The sequence below is a fragment of the Gopherus flavomarginatus genome, chromosome 4 (assembly GCF_025201925.1).
Source record: "Gopherus flavomarginatus isolate rGopFla2 chromosome 4, rGopFla2.mat.asm, whole genome shotgun sequence".
Taxonomy (NCBI): domain Eukaryota; kingdom Metazoa; phylum Chordata; order Testudines; family Testudinidae; genus Gopherus; species Gopherus flavomarginatus.
In genome coordinates, this window is record NC_066620.1 from 63,449,238 (window position 1) to 63,469,085 (window position 19,848).

Consider the following 19,848-nt stretch of genomic DNA (forward strand, 5'->3'; position numbering starts at 1 on the left):
ATCGCTCTAATATCCTGGGAACAACAGAGCTCCAACACCACTGTACACAGCCATTTGAATGGTCAGTTTCATCAAACATTCAACTCCGCTGTGCGGGTGAGGCTGGACTCGTGTCCCCTGTACCACCAAAGGGGGAGGGGCGGCTCCCCGGATTTGGGCGGACCTGGGAGCACCCGGGGCACCAGCCCGTCTGGCACATGGACTGGGTGGGTGGAGCCCCAGAGAAGAAAAGCCGCTCGCTGATTGGAGCGGCGGAAGTCGGTCTAAATCAGGCACCGGCAGCATGCAGTCACCGCCTTCTCTCCAGGATGCGCATGCGTAGCTCGCTGGCGTACCGCCACCGCCCTCTTTCACCACGGCGCAGAGCATGCTGGGTAGTGTTCCTTGGTTACCGTTGCTATGGAGGGCCTAGTCACCCCTTCTATGAGCGGAGATATGGTGAAGCAAACGATCCAGATCTATGCCCGGCTGAAGCCGCTGGCTAGGCGGCAGCAAGCGGGGGTAAGTGGCCGCGGGGAAGGTAGCCGGGCTGCAGCCAGCCTGGGGAGCACATGGTGTCGAGGGGCAGCGGGGGGGTGCCCTGGCCAGGCGGCGGACCGCAGTGCCTGGGGCAGGAGGCAACCCGAGGTGGGTGGGGGCGGGCACCCGGGCACCCAGGGGGCAGCCCGGGACGCCTCGAGGGGGGAGGGGGTTGATATGAGCTGTTTGAGGTCCCCCTTCACGGTTGCCAGCCTTGAGTTCCCCCCGGCGCCGAGCAGTGATGTACTGCCGAAGAGGGGGACTTGTTGCAGCGCCGGGATGATGTTCAGTGGCCCAGTGCAGAGTAGAAAGCCCTAGACATTGGCTGTTAAAGGAGCCTTAAAAAACTAAATTGTGCTCTAGTAAAGCTTGTGACCTTTGGGCGCAGGAAACTGATTTTCTACATCAGGAGTCAGCAACCTTTCAGCAGTGGTGTGCCCAGTCTTCATTTAGTCACTCTGATTTAAGGTTTCCCGTGCCGGTAATACATTTTAACGTTTTTAGAAGGTCTCTTTCTGTAAGTCTATAATATATAACTAAACTATTGTTGTATGTAAAGTAAATAAGGTTTTAAAAATGTTTAAGAAGCTTCATTTAAAATTAAATTAAAATGCAGAGCCCCCCAGACCGGTGGCCAGGACTCGGGCAGTGTGAATGCCCCTGAAAATCAGCTTCTGTGCTGCCTTTGGCACATGTGCCATAGGTTGCCTAGCCCGTTCTACCTACTTACAAGAAGCCTGTTTAATGAAATCATCATTGTGGATATTGGAAGTGAATTCTTGAGTTAAAATATTTCATCTTATTTGAAATGAAAAATAAAAAGTTTAATGAAAACATTTTCATAAATGGTATATAGGTTTTGCCATATATCTCTTGAAAAAACAACCACCACCACCCCCAAAAAACCCCAAGCTCCTTAAATTGTTGTCCAAAAACTATCTGATGATTGCCTTATTAATCTCACACAATAAACACTTCTTCAGGTTTTTTTAAAATAAATCTTTGGTCAGATATTTGAAAGTGGTTTTATTAAGCAAATTTTATCAAGGGACTTGTTGTCTAATTGCATTTAGATATTTTGAAATCTTATTCTGGGGTGGGTGAGCGAAAGAGAGACAGTTCTCTACTGTGTAATGCAGAATCCCCTGTAGCTCAAATGGCAAGGGCTATATTTTTGAAGGAGGGCAAACTGGGCTTTCTCCCTTCTGTCACCATGGAATTCTGATTAGTCTACATTCCTGTATGTGATCTTAATGAGACGATGCAGTTAAACACATCAAGATGATAGGGCCATGGAACAAACCACTGTTCTATTGCTGAAGTCATTTTGTTTTGCAGATTTATTCAGTCGGTGAAGATGAAAAGTCAGTCTCCAGTTTAGAGATTATTGTGCCACGTGACTTGGCAGATGGATTTGTCAATAATAAGCGAGAAAGTTACAAGTTTAAGTAAGTCTATTTTACTCTGATTTTTTCCTCATGCAATTTATAATATGATCACTTTCAACATTACCATATCTGTGTTATAGCCAAGCTTATTATTTTTCTTCCTGTTAAAGATAGTCCATTTTCTATATTCAGTGTCACCATTACCTACAGAGAAGATTATTGGGTAAGGATCAGCCACTAGGTTCAGTGTGCCAGTCCTGTAGAGAGTCAGTAAAAGTTTCTTATTGATTTCTGAAGTATACCAAAAACAATATAGTTTTTGGTATACTTGATAAGATTTTTAAAAAGACTTTTTAACAAGAGGAATCTTTCAGTGCTACAGTACATTATACTCTATCATGATTTCAGGGCAAGACATGATAAAACTAGAAAAGTTTAATACCTGAACTTGTATGTTTCATCAGACTATTACATGACACTGTGGTAAAAATGCCTGAGTCCTGTTTACAGGCCTGCACCCGTGCAGCTGGCTATAAAGTTTTAGTGCAGACAAGGCCAGAGTGAGGGAGGGACCTTATGTTCCTGCAGAAGCTAATGAGCCAGTGTAGGGTGGATAATGACTTTAGCCCAAGATTTGTTGACAAAAAGAACTTTCTAACAGGAATTTGTTGATTTCAGGCCTAACCAAAACACAGTGAAGAAAATTATAGTTTGTCAAATTTGGATGCAACATTTTGTATGAAATTTCATATCACTTGAAATTTGATGCTGAAGAAAATTTAAAATCTGCAGTAGAGTAGGACACCAAACAAACATCTGTAACTCATGCTGATGTCACTGGACAGGCTCTATGCAACACCAGTTTAGGTTGTAGATGCTCCTGTCAGCTTAATGGATGCTGACATTCTCCGTGTCTTTATTGTTCCTGTCGGGAGTCTGTGCAATGAATTCTGAGAAATACTGAGCATTGTGATCCTTAAGGAAATGCTCTTTGTTTTCAATTTTTTTATCATCAAGCCATACGTACAAAAGGAATGGTACATGCCAAACACTTTTTCTTTCCTCCCTAAAGCTCACTATTTTTTATTGAAGTCTTCCTACACTGGTCATCTCACCAACTATGGGCCTGATCCTGCAATTCTATATTCCTGTGCGCAGTGTCATTAAGATCAAACAAATTCAGTACAACTACTCATCTGAATAAAGGTTTGCAAGATAGAGACTTATGTCTCCATACCTCATACACTGAATATTTCCCCATGTATTGCATTTGCCTGATTAACTGTACACTGTAAACCCTTTGAGACCCAGACCATGTTTTTTGCATGTTCTGTGAAGTAAGAACTATGTAAACTTATAGTGCCAAACAGAACAACTGCAGATGTTAGAACATAAGAACGGCTGTACTGGGTCAGACCAAATATCCATATAGCCCAGTATCTGTCTACTGACAGTGGCCAATGCCAGGTGCCCCAGAGGGAGTGAAGCTAACAGGCAATGATCAAGTGATCTCTCTCCTGCCATCCATCTCCATCCTCTGACGAACAGAGGCTAGGGACACCATTCTTTACCCATCCTGGCTAATAGCCATTTATGGACTTCACCACCATGAATTTATCCAGTTCTCTTTTAAACACTGTTATAGTCCTAGCCTTCACAACCTCCTCAGGTAAGGAGTTCCACAAGTTGACTGTGCGCTGCGTGAAGAACTTCTTCCTTTTATTTGTTTTAAACCTACTACCTATTAATTTCATTTGGTGACCCCTAGTTCTTGTATTATGGGAATAAGTAAATAACTTTTCCTTATTCACTTTCTATACATTACTCATGATTTTATATACCTCTATCATATCCCTCCTTAGTCTCCTGTTTTCCAAGCTGAAGAGTCCTAGCCTCTTTAATCTTTCCTCATATGGGACCCTCTCCAAACCCCTAATCATTTTAGTTGCCCTTTTCTGAACCTTTTCTAGTGCTGGAATATCTTTTTTGAGGTGAGGAGACCACATCTGTACACAGTATTCGAGATGTGGGCGTACCATGGATTTATATAAGGGCAATAATATATTCTCAGTCTTATTCTCTATCCCCTTTTTAATGATTCCTAACATCCTGTTTGCTTTTTTGACCGTCTCTGCAGATTGCGTGGACTTATAGTAAGTGGTAGAAGCTTAGGTTTTGTTTTATTTGATGTTCATCTATTGATTACAATGTTTCCTAGTTGCTACATTTCATTGTAGTCTAAAAATTGGGAGCTTGGCTGTTCTGTTTATATGTGCTGCTTAGTTATAGGATAATTAATTTATCCAGTTTTCACTGTGATGCCAGTTGCAAACACTAATCCCCTTGATAGCTGTAAAATACAGTTTTTTTTTCTCTAAACTACCTCATTTTATCAGAGGGTTGTATTGTACAGATCTTGTCAAAGCAGTACTGTTTACAATCTATTTGTATACAATAGCACAACAGGACACTGTGGTTAGGGCTACAGGGAAAACATTGTACTAGGTTATGTAAGCCCAATGATGTAAACATGGACTAGTTACAAACAGAAAAACACAAATTATGAATCAAGTAGTGTTTTAAGATACTGCATGATTATTTGTTTATTATTTTCAGATTTCAGAAAATTTTTGATCAGGAGGTAAAACAAGATGCAGTTTTTGAAAGCATTGCCAAACCAGTTGCAGAATGGTAGGTATTAATCTTGTAAATAATCAGCAGTTACATGGGGTCACCGGTAACTTTCATTATACCATTTGAAGACAATCTGATAATCATTTGCCATGGTAATTTAAAAATGGATTGTGCTTTTATTCTCTAAATTCTGATCCATCTGAATCAATAGGCATGCAAGAATTCCATGAATGTTCTGCTTATAGAAAGACTCCATCATCAGCCCCTAACTTAGCATTGCTATGATTTCCTGTTTTATTGATGTTATATGGGAAACCAGAGGAATTCATATTAGCTTAGTTCTTCTTATTCCACTGATTAATCTCCATTGGTCCTTCAGAAAAGTTAATTTCATAGCCCTCGCACTATGCAACTCTAAAGAAAAGGGTTATGCATTAGGAAATCTAATCTCCCTGTTTAGTTTTTATTAACTTTAATATGATTTAAGGACAGTTATGAATGGGCCTCCAGTTTTGTCCTTACTGCTTTCTGCTTAATGTACATACTCATGATGGTGTTGGTGGCACTATAACATTCTTTAGTTATTATAATGAGTCAAGATAATGTTGTAGAATGAAGCTCTCAGAAGTCTGATTCCTTCATTTATAATTAAAATTAAGACTTTGTTTTTAAATTTTACTGGTTTGTATTGATATCTTCAACAGAAGACTATGATAGGATAGATGAATCTGTGCTGTGCCTGGCAAGTAGAGAGTTAAAACCTGTCTTGAGCGTGCCAGAACTTGGATTATCAGCATTCTTAGGAAACTCAGTTACCAAAGCTAATTGGCAACAATGCATCTATTTTTTTTTTTAAGAGAATGGGGCTACACAGGCAGTTTGCTGGAAGGTGTGAGGACCAGCTGGATGTGTTCAATAGCTCCCCTATACAGTGCTTCTGAGCTGTGGGAATCTACACTCTTTTTCTTTTTTTATTTGAACCTGTGCTGATGTGAGTCCCTGCAATTAGATTGTATAGCTGTGAGGGTGTAAAATCCTTGAGAAATGGATTCGTTTTAAATAGGAAAGTCTGTTGAATGGCTGTTTTTAAAGCAGATATTTTATAAAAATCTGCCTCTTGCTTGACTCACTAAATAATTACTACATGATAATCTGGTCAAGAAATTGAAATAATGGGCCACTTGACTGTAAATTTTCTTTATGAACCATATTAAAATATACTGAAAGTAATATATTGTGAAACACACACCAATCACTGAGGTCTGTTGACTCCCATATGCTGAAGGAGCTATGTTCTTAATAGAACAATCCAAAACCTTCCAAGTCTGTTTGAAATAGGTTTGTAAATTTCATTTGCCCTGTACCAATAAAACAAGTTTGAACCTGAAATGCAGCACAAACAGCAACCTTATAGTTTGCATGTATCTTAAAAAGAACAATCTAAGTCTGTAACTAATTACTGCCAGTTCGTGATTGCAGATTGATCTCATGTCAGGGCTGATTTCAGGCATTTTCTGTTTGGAGTCTAACATTTAAGAGATTTACTGTATAGATCCTCTTTCAGAAAAATAGGCTAATAAATATAGTAGCAAACCTGTATCATTTGATGTTTTTAATTAAGATGGTAGATATTTTTTTTCTTGTGAAGAGTTATGTTTATTGTGGATGATGGAGTTTGCTTTGGCTTATGCTAGATGAGCCAATTGATTTGTTCCAAAACAGAACAAATAGTAGGACTGTTTCTGCCTTAACAAAATATAAAATGAAATAGGGCACATATCAAATGTTTCCTTTTGAGGACACTCATGAGAACCTGTAATCGTTCTTTTGATGGTTTAAAGGCTTGGGAGTGAGGGTGAGGGCTATTCATAAAGGGCCTGATCCAAAGCCCATTGAAATCAATAGGAATCTTTCTGCTGATTTCAGTGAGCTATGGATGGAGTCAGGAGAGAACAGACTTTCTATTAACAATCAAATATGGCTTGGTTCTGTTTCATAAGAGAAATCACCTCCAGGTATTCCCCAGAATGTTGTCCGTTATTGACTATATGTTATAATGTCTGGAGCAGCAAGAATATAGTGAAATGTATAGATAAACAATTTTAGAGAGAGAGGTTTCACTAGTAATCTAAAATGGCTGGAAAAATATTTGCTAAATCCTTTGTTATCATACAAAGCATTGGAAGTGTACCACAGGGAACAGTTCTGCACTGGTGGGGGATAAACTATATGACTTAACAGGACATTTCCATCCCTAATGTGTATGATTACATGAATGCAGTGAGCATTCTCTAGTTTTATTTCTGTCTTTTTTATTTCAATGTAAGTGGTCAATTTTCTATCCCATTCCTTTAGTAATAGTGAAACTACTTAGAGGATATATTTTATCTCTTAAAAACTTAGGGGTTTCGGTTTGTGTGTGTTACTGTCTAATCAAAAAAAGAATATAGCCCTGCACCAGCAGGGCCGGCTTTAGGCCAATTCCACCAATTCCCCTGAATCGGGCCCCACGCCCAGTGAGAATCTCTTCCCTGGCTAGAGGCGCCTTTTTAATTTTTACTCACCCAGCAGCGCACCGGGTCTTCAGCAGCACTTTGATGACAGGTCCTTCAGTGCCTCTGAAGACCTGGAGCAAGTGAAGGACCCACTGCCAAAGTGCTGCCAAAGACTCGGAGCACTGCCCTGTGAGTTCAAGCCCCATGAGGTTTTTTACATTTTTTTTTTTTTAATATAGTCATCCCTGCCAGGGCCCCGTTGAAACTGTTCAAATTGGGCCCCGTACTTCCTAAAGCTGGCCCTGTCCACCAGTTTGAGACATCACCAAACTAATGAAGATGTATTAGTTATATTAAGAGCATGATCCAGCACCCATCTGAGTCAATGGGGTCCTGTCTTTCTACTCTTAGTCTGTGCCTGACAGGTACTCTTAATTCCTGTTGGGTAATCAGCATCAGGCCTATAGATGATCAATTCCTTGAAGCAGGGAGCCTGTGTTACTCTATTTTTGGTGCAGAACTGAACACGGTGGTGGTGCCAAATAAGGAAATTACGAACTCTGTTTCTGAATGATTAGAAGATAAAGGATACATGGCATATTCCAAAATTCTGTATATTCTTATTTCTAAACTTTCAAAGCCCTGCACCAGTTTTAAAATTCTCCATTCCCATTAGAGACAGATGGAAGTCTCCTTCCTTTGAAACATCAGAGATGGCCACAGCTGGAGATGAGACAATAGGCAGGGTGAGCTAATGCTCTGAGGTAACACTGAGCAGTATCTCAGTCAGGTGCTTGGCTAACTGGCTCTTGTTCACATGTCCAGGGTCTAACTGCTTGCTATATGTGGGGTCAGGAAGGAATTTTCCCACATATCAGATTGGCAGTGACTTTGAGGGCGGGGGCTTGCCTTCTTCTGCAGCATGGAGTGCAGGTCACTTGCCAGGATTATCTAGGTATATCTCACTTAATCAATTCCCTGCTGTTGCAGGGGCCTCAGGCATTAGCGCACCTCAATCCCTCTTATTCTCTGCCTGAGGCACATCTTCTGAGGAAAAAATCATTATTGTATCTCCATGTGTTTCTTATTTACATCATTTTACTTTTCTTCATAATCTGAAATAAAATATCTTGTTTTCAGTGCTTAATAACAATGACTGACTATACAGTTCCATGAATCTGTAACACTTCATGTGTTTAAAAAGCTATTTATGTGGAATAAACAGTGAACTGGCTGCTTCACAGCTGAGTATGAAGATTTTAAAATATAGACAATGCATATATAGAACAGAGTTACAGGAAATCAGCAGGCAAATGTGGTTGATGTTTGTATCACCCAGAAACCACAGGCACATTGGATATCCATTGTGCTGGATGCTGGACAAAAACCTTTAAAAAGACATCTCCTGTCCTGAACTTATGATTTAAAAGGCTAAATTGAGCCTTTAGGCTCATCCTTTTTGTAAGGGACAGTTCACTGCTGCACTGGCCCAGGAGTTGCTCTGTAAAGAAATTATTACTCAGTGTCCCAGTTCCCTCCCTTCTCCCAGGTTTGCTTCCGTGGGGCAGTAACTAATTGCATGCCTTCAGAAGGTGGTATCATTTCCACTGGCTGGCACAAAGCAATGCGTAGAAATGTAGTTCCACCTATTCCCCATAACTCTACCTCTCCATCCCACCCACCTGTTTTGAGACTTGCAGCCTGTGCCCTTCCCTCATGCCCACCCTAAAGCCATGATGCAAGAACCACTAATACACCAGTGCAGGAGGGTGGGAGGATCTTCCGTCCCTTCCTTATATTAGCCTGAGTCACAATCTGGACCTAAAATAAGACTAGACAAAATAAGTGGGTGTAACAAGCCAAGGAGGAAATGGGAGAAAGAGGGTGAAGTCAACAGAGGCAGGAACATGTGGTTATGTACAATGGCTATGTGCACACTTTGCAGATTTGAATCTTAACATGAATGTCTCCTTTATATATAATCAGTGATCATGGGTAGCCATTTACCTGGCAATCAGACATCATGGTTCATATGCATATCACCGGTTTCACAATTATTTTTAAAGAACTTTTCCTATTCCCTTTCTTGTATTCTTCCCTCCCTTATTGCCAGTTTAGTTAATTCTTGTTTTATGGGGAGGGAGGTGGGGCGGAGGGGGCACTTGAGTTTATAGGCTTCTTGAAGTGTGGTTTAAGGAGAAGCTTGGATGGATATGGGGCAGGCCAGGTCAGGAGTGGGGTTCAGGAGGCACATTGGGGTGCATGGAAGAAGGTACAGGAGTGAATAGGAGGAGAACACACAGAGTCAGATACTTGTGCATCATGACTGGAGCAAAGGCAGGGAGCAGGAAATGACAAAATGAAATTTTATGTAGATGTTTTGCTAACTTTCTCCAGAACTCAGAAATAAGTATACCTGTTATTCACCCAGGCACAAACTGCAGTCAGTCAATGAGGCAGTCTATCTGGATCTAGATAAGTTCAACGGTGTGCCAAAATCCAGTTAAGGTATTGGAAATGCCTTCCTGCCTATATGAAGATTGATTAAATGTTAACAGATAGTGATGCAGGGGGATTTCGTCCCAAAGGGGAAATACTTGCAGTTTTGCTAATCTCTTAATGCAGAAGCTGCTATATAGCTACTATATTAACAAAACTACAGCTGACTATTCATTGTCCCTTTCATTTTCTCTTAAGTTGTCTAAATGCTTAAACATCTATTATTCACCATAGGTAAAAATTAATGTTAATGTTAGAGAAATGAAGGACTCAAAGAATAGATATTAGAAGACACACATGCACTGAGAAAAACAGATCTAAAAATGAGAAATCTTTCTGCAGTTCAAAGTGTCCTTAAAACAGTGTCATATCCTCAAGGGCTCATATTAATTTTTGCAAGTACGAGACAATTACTGAATGTTTGTATTTTGTACATTTTTTGTGCATACATGCTCTATGAATTTGTCGTCTTTTTGTTCTTCAGGTTATGTAGGGGATTCTCTCTCCCCTTCTCTCTTGCAAAAAAATAATAATTAATTGCCCATTATTCTTTGTTCATTGTCCACATCACTCAGCTGCAGTGTAACAACACATTTTCCATCTTCTTGGTCTTGTTTTGTGGCACTGCTGGGTGCAGCTGCAGCATGTTGATTCTGGAGTTGTAGGTAGTATTGGTTGGTAAAGTAGGTTGCTGGGTGATTTTAACTGGCAGACAGAATTGTTTCCAACACAGTGGCCTCATAAAGGAAAGTCTTTCTTATATATTTATGCTACTGGGATTCTGAAAATAAAGTATGGTCAGCTTTCTTGTTACAAATTATTAATAAACCCTGTCTTCTAGATTGTACAATCCTTGGGGCAGGGAGTATCATTTAACACTTGTACAGCGCCTAGCAAAATGGGTCCTGGAAGCCTCTAAGTCTCATTGATGTGATATGATATATTAATAATAAGTCATTGGCACAGAGCTTCATAAATGGTTCCTTGAGCTTTATGGTAATATGGCTAAGTTAAAGACCACATAACCGCAGTAGCTATGTTTATTGCACAGTTTGTTCTCTCTGGAATTCTAGAAATTAAGGTGTACACATCTGTCATGATTATTCATGGTTCTAAATGGTAGACTCGAATGAATGATTGTTCATGCCTGAGCAGTTTATATTCCTGAGTCAGTGTGGTGAGCAATGGCTGAGCTCTGCTCTTGATAAACTTCCATCATAGCTTTATTATTATTAATGTGGGTGGCTTTGGCACAAAAGGGCTGTGGGATCACTTTCCTTTTGGATGCCAGTTTGACACAATCGGGTTTAAAAATTGTGCTAAATTGGAGAATCAGACAATAATGATTAATGTCTCTTTTTGAAATGGTTGCAACCATGGGGCCATATGAAGTGCAAGGATTCATTAAAATTTCATCAAACCACTATTATAGGGCACAGTATTTGTAAGATTTATTCTGATACAAATTGCAGATTTTCAAACTGTTAAAGAAATCTTCTTATTATAGGTTACAGTGTGACTGTTTGGGTGGGTACGTAGAGCATCTTTTTCAATAAAATACCATTTTTAATACAGTGTTCGTGGCTGAACTTGCATATTTTAGAGAACTTGTTGGAGTAATGCAGGAAATAATGTTGCACCCCCTTTTTCAGGAAAATTGTTATCAATTTCTAAAGAAACTGATGTGTGCAGTAAGCTCTTGAAAAACAAAACAGTGCTGTTGTATGTATGTTTGGGAGTTGGACAACTCTATGAAATGTGAGATCTCACCAAATTAGATTTATACCACAATTCTGGCAAAGATATAAAAAGAAGATGTCATGTTGAGATATTTTGTTCATTTTAATTAAAAGGAACTTTTATCTGTGCTCCAAACGAGAAGGGATATTTAAGTACTGAGATTCTCCAAAGGCAAATCCTCCTTCAAAATTACTTTCTCAGAGTTTAAAAATAAAATAAAGTTCACAAGTCTCTTAATCATAAACAAATACCCTGGGAGTTGGATTTGCCAGGAGTGTGTTGAATTTTTATTGTGAGTTGACTATGGATTAAGGGCTTCTGAAATAGGGAGAGGGAAAGTGCAGGGACATCAGGAAAATAATCAAAGGTAGTGGGATTTGAAATGAGGAGAGATGAGATGTTATCAAAAGATCAAAGATACTGAAGTTTTCCTACTTTCTTCATTAGTTTAGTATTTGCATAGCTGTTGAATGACCAGCTACATTTAGATGACCAGTAATTTAAAATGAAGCCATCTGAACCCATGTTAGAATAATAAGTGACATAAACTAATAAAATAAGGTAATTTGGAGTTAGCTAAAATTGTTCCTTAGTGCCAAATACTTCTCTTGGCTGCACATACACATCCATGGACAGAAATTATTCCTTAATCAGTTCCTTTGTTCGTAGGTATTAGCATGTGGTTTGCTGGAGTATGGTGCTTACACACAGTATGCTTAGTTAAAGGATGGAGTTTCTGAGCTTCTGAGAGTTTTTGAAGGGCACTAAATATGTGCCTTCCTGCAAGATTTATTTTTCTTTTTAATCTTTTAGACGACTGAGCAGTATGTCTAGAACCATGGATGCAGAGTCAGAGCAAGATATGGCGAAATGTCTGTGCCATTTTCATAAGTAGCCTTACTGATCATGCTTCTGGATCTAATGGGTACGCTTCACTTAATCATTTGTAAGGTGGGCCATATCCCTTCATCACTAGTAAATACTAGTGATGAGAATTTGAGAATAAGAGTTTCACGCCTGTTTTGGATCCTTTATACTGGGTAAAAGGATAGGCGTGGCATAAAGGGGAGCTAAAAATCCTGTATCTGGCATCGGAAGGATTTCCTGGGCAGAGACACTGTGGAAAACTGCCATAAGGCTGCCTTCCGAGAACCCCATCATAAGCTCTGGCATAAGTCAGAGGTTCTCAGATGGGGGGATGGATACCCCCAGGGGAGTGCAGAATGTATTCTGGGTGTGTGAGAAGATTTAGGGGAAAAGAAACTTACTGCACACATTTTACCCACAGCAATAAATAAGTAGCAAAGCTGATTCCTCCAGACATAGACTCATAGGACTGGAAGGGAACTTGAGAGGTCATCCAGTCCAGTCCCCTGCACTAATGGAAGGACTAAGTATTATAATTACACTGGAGGCCTCTCCAATACATGGAGCAGTTCAGGATCAGGAAGGCATAAAGGTGGCTTAATGCCACGCTGCGAATTCTGTATTGCACTTCTTAGAGGCACAGTATAGAATCTCACCCTGTGTCTCTTATTTCTTAGATATGTTAATTATTATCTTTGTGAGGATGTCTGCTATCCTAACACAACTAATAGTCAGGCCTTTGTTCAAGAAACTCTCTCTTAACATTTGCCACGTCCCTAATTTTTTGACCTGTTTAAAACCCTCTCTTTCTGGGAGAGATTGAGAAGGTAAAGGTAAAGGTAAACCAACTCCAGCTACACTTAAGGATCAGAGGAAGTTTGTAAATGTATCATTCTAGCCTAGCTGTGGCTGAGTTTGCTCTGATGTCTTTGATCTACTTATGTGAATAGAAAAAGGTCATGTGGTCTGTCATAGACTGCATTACAAAGAAATATGCCCTTGGAGTTTGTGAACAGAAATTTCCTACATTGTGGTCTCTGCATATTTCCACTTGTAGGATGTGCCCACATCCAGTGAATCCAAAAATGTATGATTTAATGTATAGCAAATGCAATGTAATGTGTAAATGTATATTAAAAAGAGGATGTCTGTGCAACTTTGAATGTGTGGTATGCCCTATACCCACCGCCTATACTTGAATCTGATCAATTCAGCATAGCTTTGCTGTATGCCAAATAAAGCACCTTGAGTGACAAAATTCAGGGTCAAAATGAACTGGATGAAGTGTTCTCCCAGAACGTGACAAGATGTTCTGGATAAGCCGAGTGGAAAAGGTCTTGGAGGGAATTCCAATGCTACCTAAAGTTGTCCAAAAGAGATTACAAGCATTACTCTAACTTTTGTCAGCAGGCAACCCCTCAGATCACATATCAGGTATCAGAGGGGTAGCCGTGTTAGTCTGGATAGCTCTCAGTGTAACACCATGACTCTACCTGGCTTCAAGAAGTTGATTTACCTATATCTTGATCCATTGTGGGTCAACCAATAGATCAACCATGTGGCCTTTAAACTCCAACTACATAGGGTGATGAAAATGCACCCAGTATTCCACGTATCCTTGCTGAAAAAGCTCACCAGCTACTTTCTTGGATGAATACAATCACTACTGCCACCTGTCAGGTCCAGGGGCATGAGGAATACCTTGTGAAGCAGATCTTAGACTCCAAAATTCTCAGAGGATAGCTCTGGTTATGGTCCAGCTGATTGTTCATGAGAGCCAGCCAAAAACATGCAAGCACGTGACCTGAATCAACAATTTTATCAGTCACATCCTGATATATCTGGCCCGAAGACATTTGGTAGGCGTCTTTTAAAGGAGGAGTGATAATGTAATGAGTCATATCTGAGCCTGATGAGTGCTTTCTGAGCCTGATGAGTCAGCCCTCAGCCTGAGCCACCTGATATAGTGTACTTGGACTTTCAGAAAGCCTTTGACAAGACCCCACACCAAAGGCTGTTAAGCAAAGTACACAGTCATGGGATGAGAAAAGGTCCTCTCATGGATAAGATAGGAAACAAACGGTACAAGTAAATGATCAGTTTTCACAGTGGAGAGCGGTAAATAGCAGGGTTCTCCTAGGATGACCAGATGTCCCAATTTTATAGGGACAGTCCCGATTTTTGGGTCTTTTTCTTATATAGGCCCCTATTACCTCCCACCCCATGTCCCGATTTTTCACACTTGCTGTCTGGTCACCCTAGGTCCTCCAAGGATCTGGACTGGAACCAGTGCTGTTCAACATTCATAAGTGAACTGCAAAAAGGGGTAAAAGTGAGATGGCAAAGTTTGCAGACAAAACAAAATTAATCAAGATAGTTATGTCCAAAGCTAACTATGAAGAGTTACAAAAGGATCTCACAAAACTGGGTGACTAGGCAACAAAATGGCAGATGAAATTCAGTGTTGATAAGTGCAAAATAATGCACATTGGAAAACATAATCCCAATTGTACATACAAAATGCTGGGATCTAATTTAGCTATTACCACTCAGGAAAGAGATCTTGGAGTTATCCTGGATAGTTCTCTGAAAACATCTGCTCAATGTACAGTGGCAGTCAAAAAAGGTAATGTTATGAACCATTAGGAAAGCGAGAGATGATAAGACAGAAAATATCATAAATGCCATTATATAAATCCATCGTATGCCCACCCCTTGAATACTGTGTGTAGTTCTGGTTGCCCCATCTCAAAAAAGATACATTAGAAATGGAAAAGGTACGGAGAAAGGCAACAAAAATTGTTAGGAGTATGTTACGCTTTCTATATCAGGAGAGATTAAAAAGGCTGGAACTGTTCAGTTTAGAAAAGAGACGACCAAAGGGGGATATGATAGATGTCTATAAAATCATGAATGATGTAGAAAAAGTGAATAGGGAAGTGTCATTTACCCTTTCACATAACACAATAACCAGGGCTCATGCAATTAAATTAATAGTTTTAAGCCTGTTGCCTAACATAAGGAAGCACTTCTTCACATAATGCACAGTCAAGCTGTGGAACTCATTGCCAGGAGATGTTGTGAAAGCCAAAAGTATAAATGGGTTCAGAAAGGATTAGATCAGTTCATGGAAGATAGGTCCATCAATGGCTATTAGCCAAGATGGTCAGGGATGCAGCCCTACTCTTTGGGTGTCCCTAAACCTCTCACTGCCATAAGTGGAGGCTGTGCGACTGGGGATGTGTCACTCAATAATTGCCCTGTTCTGTGAATTCCCTGTGAAGCATCTGGTACCAGCCACTGTTGGAAGACCAGATACTGGACTAGATGGACCACTGGTCTGTCCCAGTATGACCATTCTTATGTTCTTCTCCCTGAGCCTAATTGGCTGAGTCCAGGTTGATTGTCATGCAGCCCTCAAGTAATCTGGAGATGAAGATCTAACTAAGTGCCACCAAGGACAGGGATATAGGCTCCCAATGAAAGCAACTACTCCAGTCTACTCAATGTCACTATCTCACCAGCCGTATCCCCCACTGCTTGTTGATTCTAACTGCCTGTGCCCCTGTTCGTGCTTGCTCCTGCTCCTGTTCCAGGCCTAATCTGTGCCCGCTACAGCCATATTCCAATCCTACTCTTGGTTCCTGATTCCTTCTCTGACCCCTGGCTCTGGTCCCTGGCTTGAGCACTAGGGCTGACTGCTGCTGCTCCAACCACTAGGCCTACCCATCCACGTACCAGTTTCTGACACCATGTTTGCTCCATGCTGCTAACGCTACTCTATCAGCACTGGAAACTCAGGCCAGGTTTCTGCTGGGGGACCTGTGAAGCTGTACACTGCAGGAAGTGCCACCCAGCAGAGCCTGAGTGAGAGCCTACTGATTGGGCCATGCTGATGTATAAATCAGGAAGCCATCACAGAGAGCTTTCTGAGCAATGACGGAGCCCTCTTGCTTGCTTCTGCTCCAGTCCATGCCTTGCTGTGAACCCCAGACTCCGGTTCTGATCCTTGCTTGACCCCAGCTCTGATACTTGCATCTTGTCTGCAACTTGGCACCTGCCCTGACTTCTGGCATCCTGGCCTGGCTTGGCCCCTGACTTTGCTACTTTTTTCCTGACGGCAACTTGGTATCCAGCCTGTGCACACAGGCCACTCACAGCCCAGTCCTGACACTGGTCCCAACAGTTTGCTGAGACCCTCTCCAGCGGTCCCATCCAACCCCTCCATAGAAGATGGAAGGGAGGGCAACTCTCCAACCAGCAGTTCCCCGAGGGCCTGGGACCTGCAGAACCAAGTCACCCTTCTGCAACTGAAGAAACTTGTGCTACAGACCCAAGCTATGCAGTTTGCAGCCCAATCACAGAACCTACATGAGCATTTAGCCCAGTTGCATATCCAGGTGATGCAGCTCACTGCCAAAGCACAGACCCTACGTGAACAGTTAGCATCTCGTAGGAGATGCAGCTACACTACCTGCCTCAGCAGCCTACCCACTTCCTGAACAGGCTCCCATCTCCCGAAGAGGCTCCCACATTGCTGCTGCCTGAATGGTTCTGAACCAATGCAGTGCTCTTCCTGCACTGCCCCCAGATGTACCCCACAGACAAGATGAAGTGGGGCTAGCAGTTAGCTTCCTCATCAGCAAAGCACTCACCTGCGCTTCCTCCCATTAGAGTACAACAGCCCAGTGCTCTCTGATAGGGATGCCTTCCTACAAGCCTTCTTTGATGACCCATATCATGTCTGCTCTGCAGAGGCTGCCCTCCAGAATTTTCATTAGGGGCAAGGACCTCCTATGCTGCTCATTTCCAAAAGCTTGCTGCTGATGTATGGAATGGAATGAGGCAGCCCAATTACATCAACTCTGGTGAGGACTCAGTGCGGATGTAAAAGATGGTCTAGCCCACGTTGAAAACCTAACACCCCTAGAGGCATTTATTGATCTCCCCATGTCATCGAGTGGTGGCTGCATGAGCAAGAGTAAAGAAGTGGCAGCCTGATACTCGCACATACTCCTGCTACACCAAAGTCTGTAGCACTGAGTCCTGCAACTGAGTCAGTGCAGGTCAAGCTGGATTACTGATGCCTGACTTGGGAGGAGAAAGAACATTGATTGCAGTTGAACCTCTGTTTTTACTGTGGGGAGCTAGGACATGGACTTGCCTCCTGTTCAGATTGAAAGAGCTTGGGAAATGGACTAGCCCACGCTCAGTTTGGGGGTACAGTCTGGGCATCATCAGAGTGCCATGCTCTGGAACCACCCCTTAACCCTTGAGAAGAACCTTACCTGGGAACAATGGGGTCTCCCAGCATTTCCAATTGCTTCTGCAATTGCAGATCTTGGGGGAGGTAAGACGGATTCCTCTGCAGTTGATGATGATAGACACTGTAGCTGCTGCCAACTTTATAGATGTTAAGGCAGCCCAAACACTCCAGATCCTTCTCTTGACAAAACCCACACCATACGTGGCTGAGACGATAGATGGATGGCTCCTATCATCAGGACTGGTGACTCAAGAGACCATCTCCCTACAGTCCATAGTGGAAAGGTACTGGGAAATAATATGCTTTGATGTGATCTGCTCTCCATTCTTCCCAGTAATGGGCATTCCTTGGTTGGAGTGGCATGACCTGTGTATCTCCTGGTGGTGGAGGAACATTATCTTTTCCTCTGAATATTGCCAGAAATCTTGCTTCTGACAAATCGACCAACCTCCATTGGAGTCACACCAACAAGACTGGACCAGCAACACCCTGAGGGATGGGGTGAGGGACAATATAAGAATTTGCTTGACTAAAACTTCAGACCATGGGAATTCCAGGCTGCTGACACTTCTGCAGGCTGGCTTTCCACTGGGGGACCCTGTAAAGCTAGATACTGCAGGAAGTATTGACAAGAGAGGCTGCAGTGGTGGCTCCTCACAGCCTATTGATTGGCCTATGCTGGTGTATAAACAAAGAATCCATCACAGGGAGCTGTCTGAGCAATGATGCAGACCAACTGCTTGCTTCCGCTCCAGTCCTTGCCTTGCTGTGAACCTCAGACTCTGGCTCCTGACCCTGGTTCAACCCTGTAGGGGACCCCGGAAGATATTGTTACGGTTTAGCTAGGGCTTGCGCTTTCTCAAGGAGAGGTTATTAGCGGACAGAAGTTGCTAGCAGCCGCTGCTTCTAACCGGTTAGAACTGCCTTGTGTGGGAAGCCCTGGTGTTTTGGGGAACTGCAGAAAGTCCCTGGCCCGAGGCCAGGGGAGGCGGCCATTGCTGCTGGAAAGTCCGCCATTGCATATGTAAAGGCTGCTTTGCATGATATTAGCATGATGCTATAATTGCTAAGGGCTGGAGCCTGCGCTTTGGACTTTGCACCTGACCGAGCTGTTCGGACGGTGGACTCCCCAAGCCAGTGGCAGCAACGCGTGGAGTCCCTGTTGCGGGTGTGTCACTTAATCTTTATTAAAGCCAATTAACTCACCTGTGTGTGTGGGCCTCGTCCCTGCAGAGCATCCAGGCACGTAACAAACCCCAACTCCGCCACTTGCCTTCTGTCTGCACCTCACCACCTGACCCTGAATTCCTGGCATCCTGACCCAACATGACCCCGACTCTGCTACTTGTCTCCTGACCTCAACTTGGTGACTGATCCTTGCACGCAGGTTGCCCACAGCCTGACCCTGACAATACTTCTCTATAGTCAAGCCTACTGTGGCAGGTTGGATCACAGAAACCCCCTTGGGAACTGCCAGCTGATGTGCCAACTCTACTTCTGCCCCTGCTTTCCCTGCTGGGATTCCAGCACCCTTTCTTGTTAAGCCAGACATGCCAGTCTGCTCCAGCACAGACCCAGGATCTGAACCATGTTCCCCAAAGCTGCAGACTTAACTGAAAGCATCTTAAGAAGTGTTCCTGTCTATAACACTCAGATGCCCAACTCCCATTGGGGTCCAAATCCCAAATAAATCCATTTTACCCTGTAAAGCGTATGCAGGGTAAACTCATAAATTGTTCACCCTCTATAACACTGATAGAGAGATATGCACAGCATTTGCCCCCGCCCTCCAGGTATTAATACATACTCTGGATTAATTAATAAGTAAAAAGTGATTTTATTAAATACAGAAAGTAGAATTTAAGTGGCTCCAAGTAATGACAGACAGAACAAAGTGAATTATCAAGTAAAATAAAATACAACACACAAATCTGGGTCTAATACAGTAAGAAAACTAAGTACAGACAAAAACCTCATTCTTAGAGGAATTCCAGTAAGCTTCCTTTTACAGACTTGTCTCCTTCTAGTCTGGGTCCAGCAATCACTCACACCCCTTGTATTTACTCTCCTTTGTTCCAGTTTCTTTCAGGTATCCTTGGGGGTGGAGAGGCTATCTCTTGAGCCAGCTGAAGACAAAAAGGAGGGGTCCCCCAGGGGTTTAAGTAGACTTTCTCTTGTGGGTGGAGACCCCTTCCTCTCTCCTATGCAAAGTCCAGCTCCAAGATGGAGATTTGGAGTCACATGGGCAAGTCACATGTCCATGCATGGCTGAGCTTAATTACCAGCCAAGTCACATGGGCAAGTCACATGTCCATGCATGGCTGAGCTTCTTACCAGCCAAGCTCCAATGTGGATTGGCATCTTCGAGTTCATTGTTGGCTTAAGTGGTTCTTGACTGGGCACTTAATTTGCATGTTCCTTTCTCAAGAAACTGACCAAA

The 19,848-nt window shown here is 42.3% G+C and overlaps 1 protein-coding gene across 6 annotated transcripts in view; it reads left to right on the top strand.

Moving 5' to 3' along the window:
- Window positions 1–389: 389 nt before the first annotated feature.
- Window positions 390–19,848, top strand: part of KIF6 (kinesin family member 6) — a 295,124-nt gene continuing 275,665 nt past the window's right edge. For 4 of the 6 annotated variants that reach the window (XM_050948491.1, XM_050948493.1, XM_050948494.1 and 1 more), the window contains exons 1-3: window positions 390–501; window positions 1,858–1,967; window positions 4,524–4,598. In XM_050948491.1, the coding sequence (XP_050804448.1) occupies window positions 400–501; window positions 1,858–1,967; window positions 4,524–4,598 (287 nt within the window). In that variant the 5' untranslated portion in view covers window positions 390–399. Of the gene's footprint in view, window positions 502–1,857; window positions 1,968–4,523; window positions 4,599–19,848 lie in introns of those variants that run through there. The other 2 variants (XM_050948492.1, XM_050948496.1) reach the window with 2 other exon arrangements.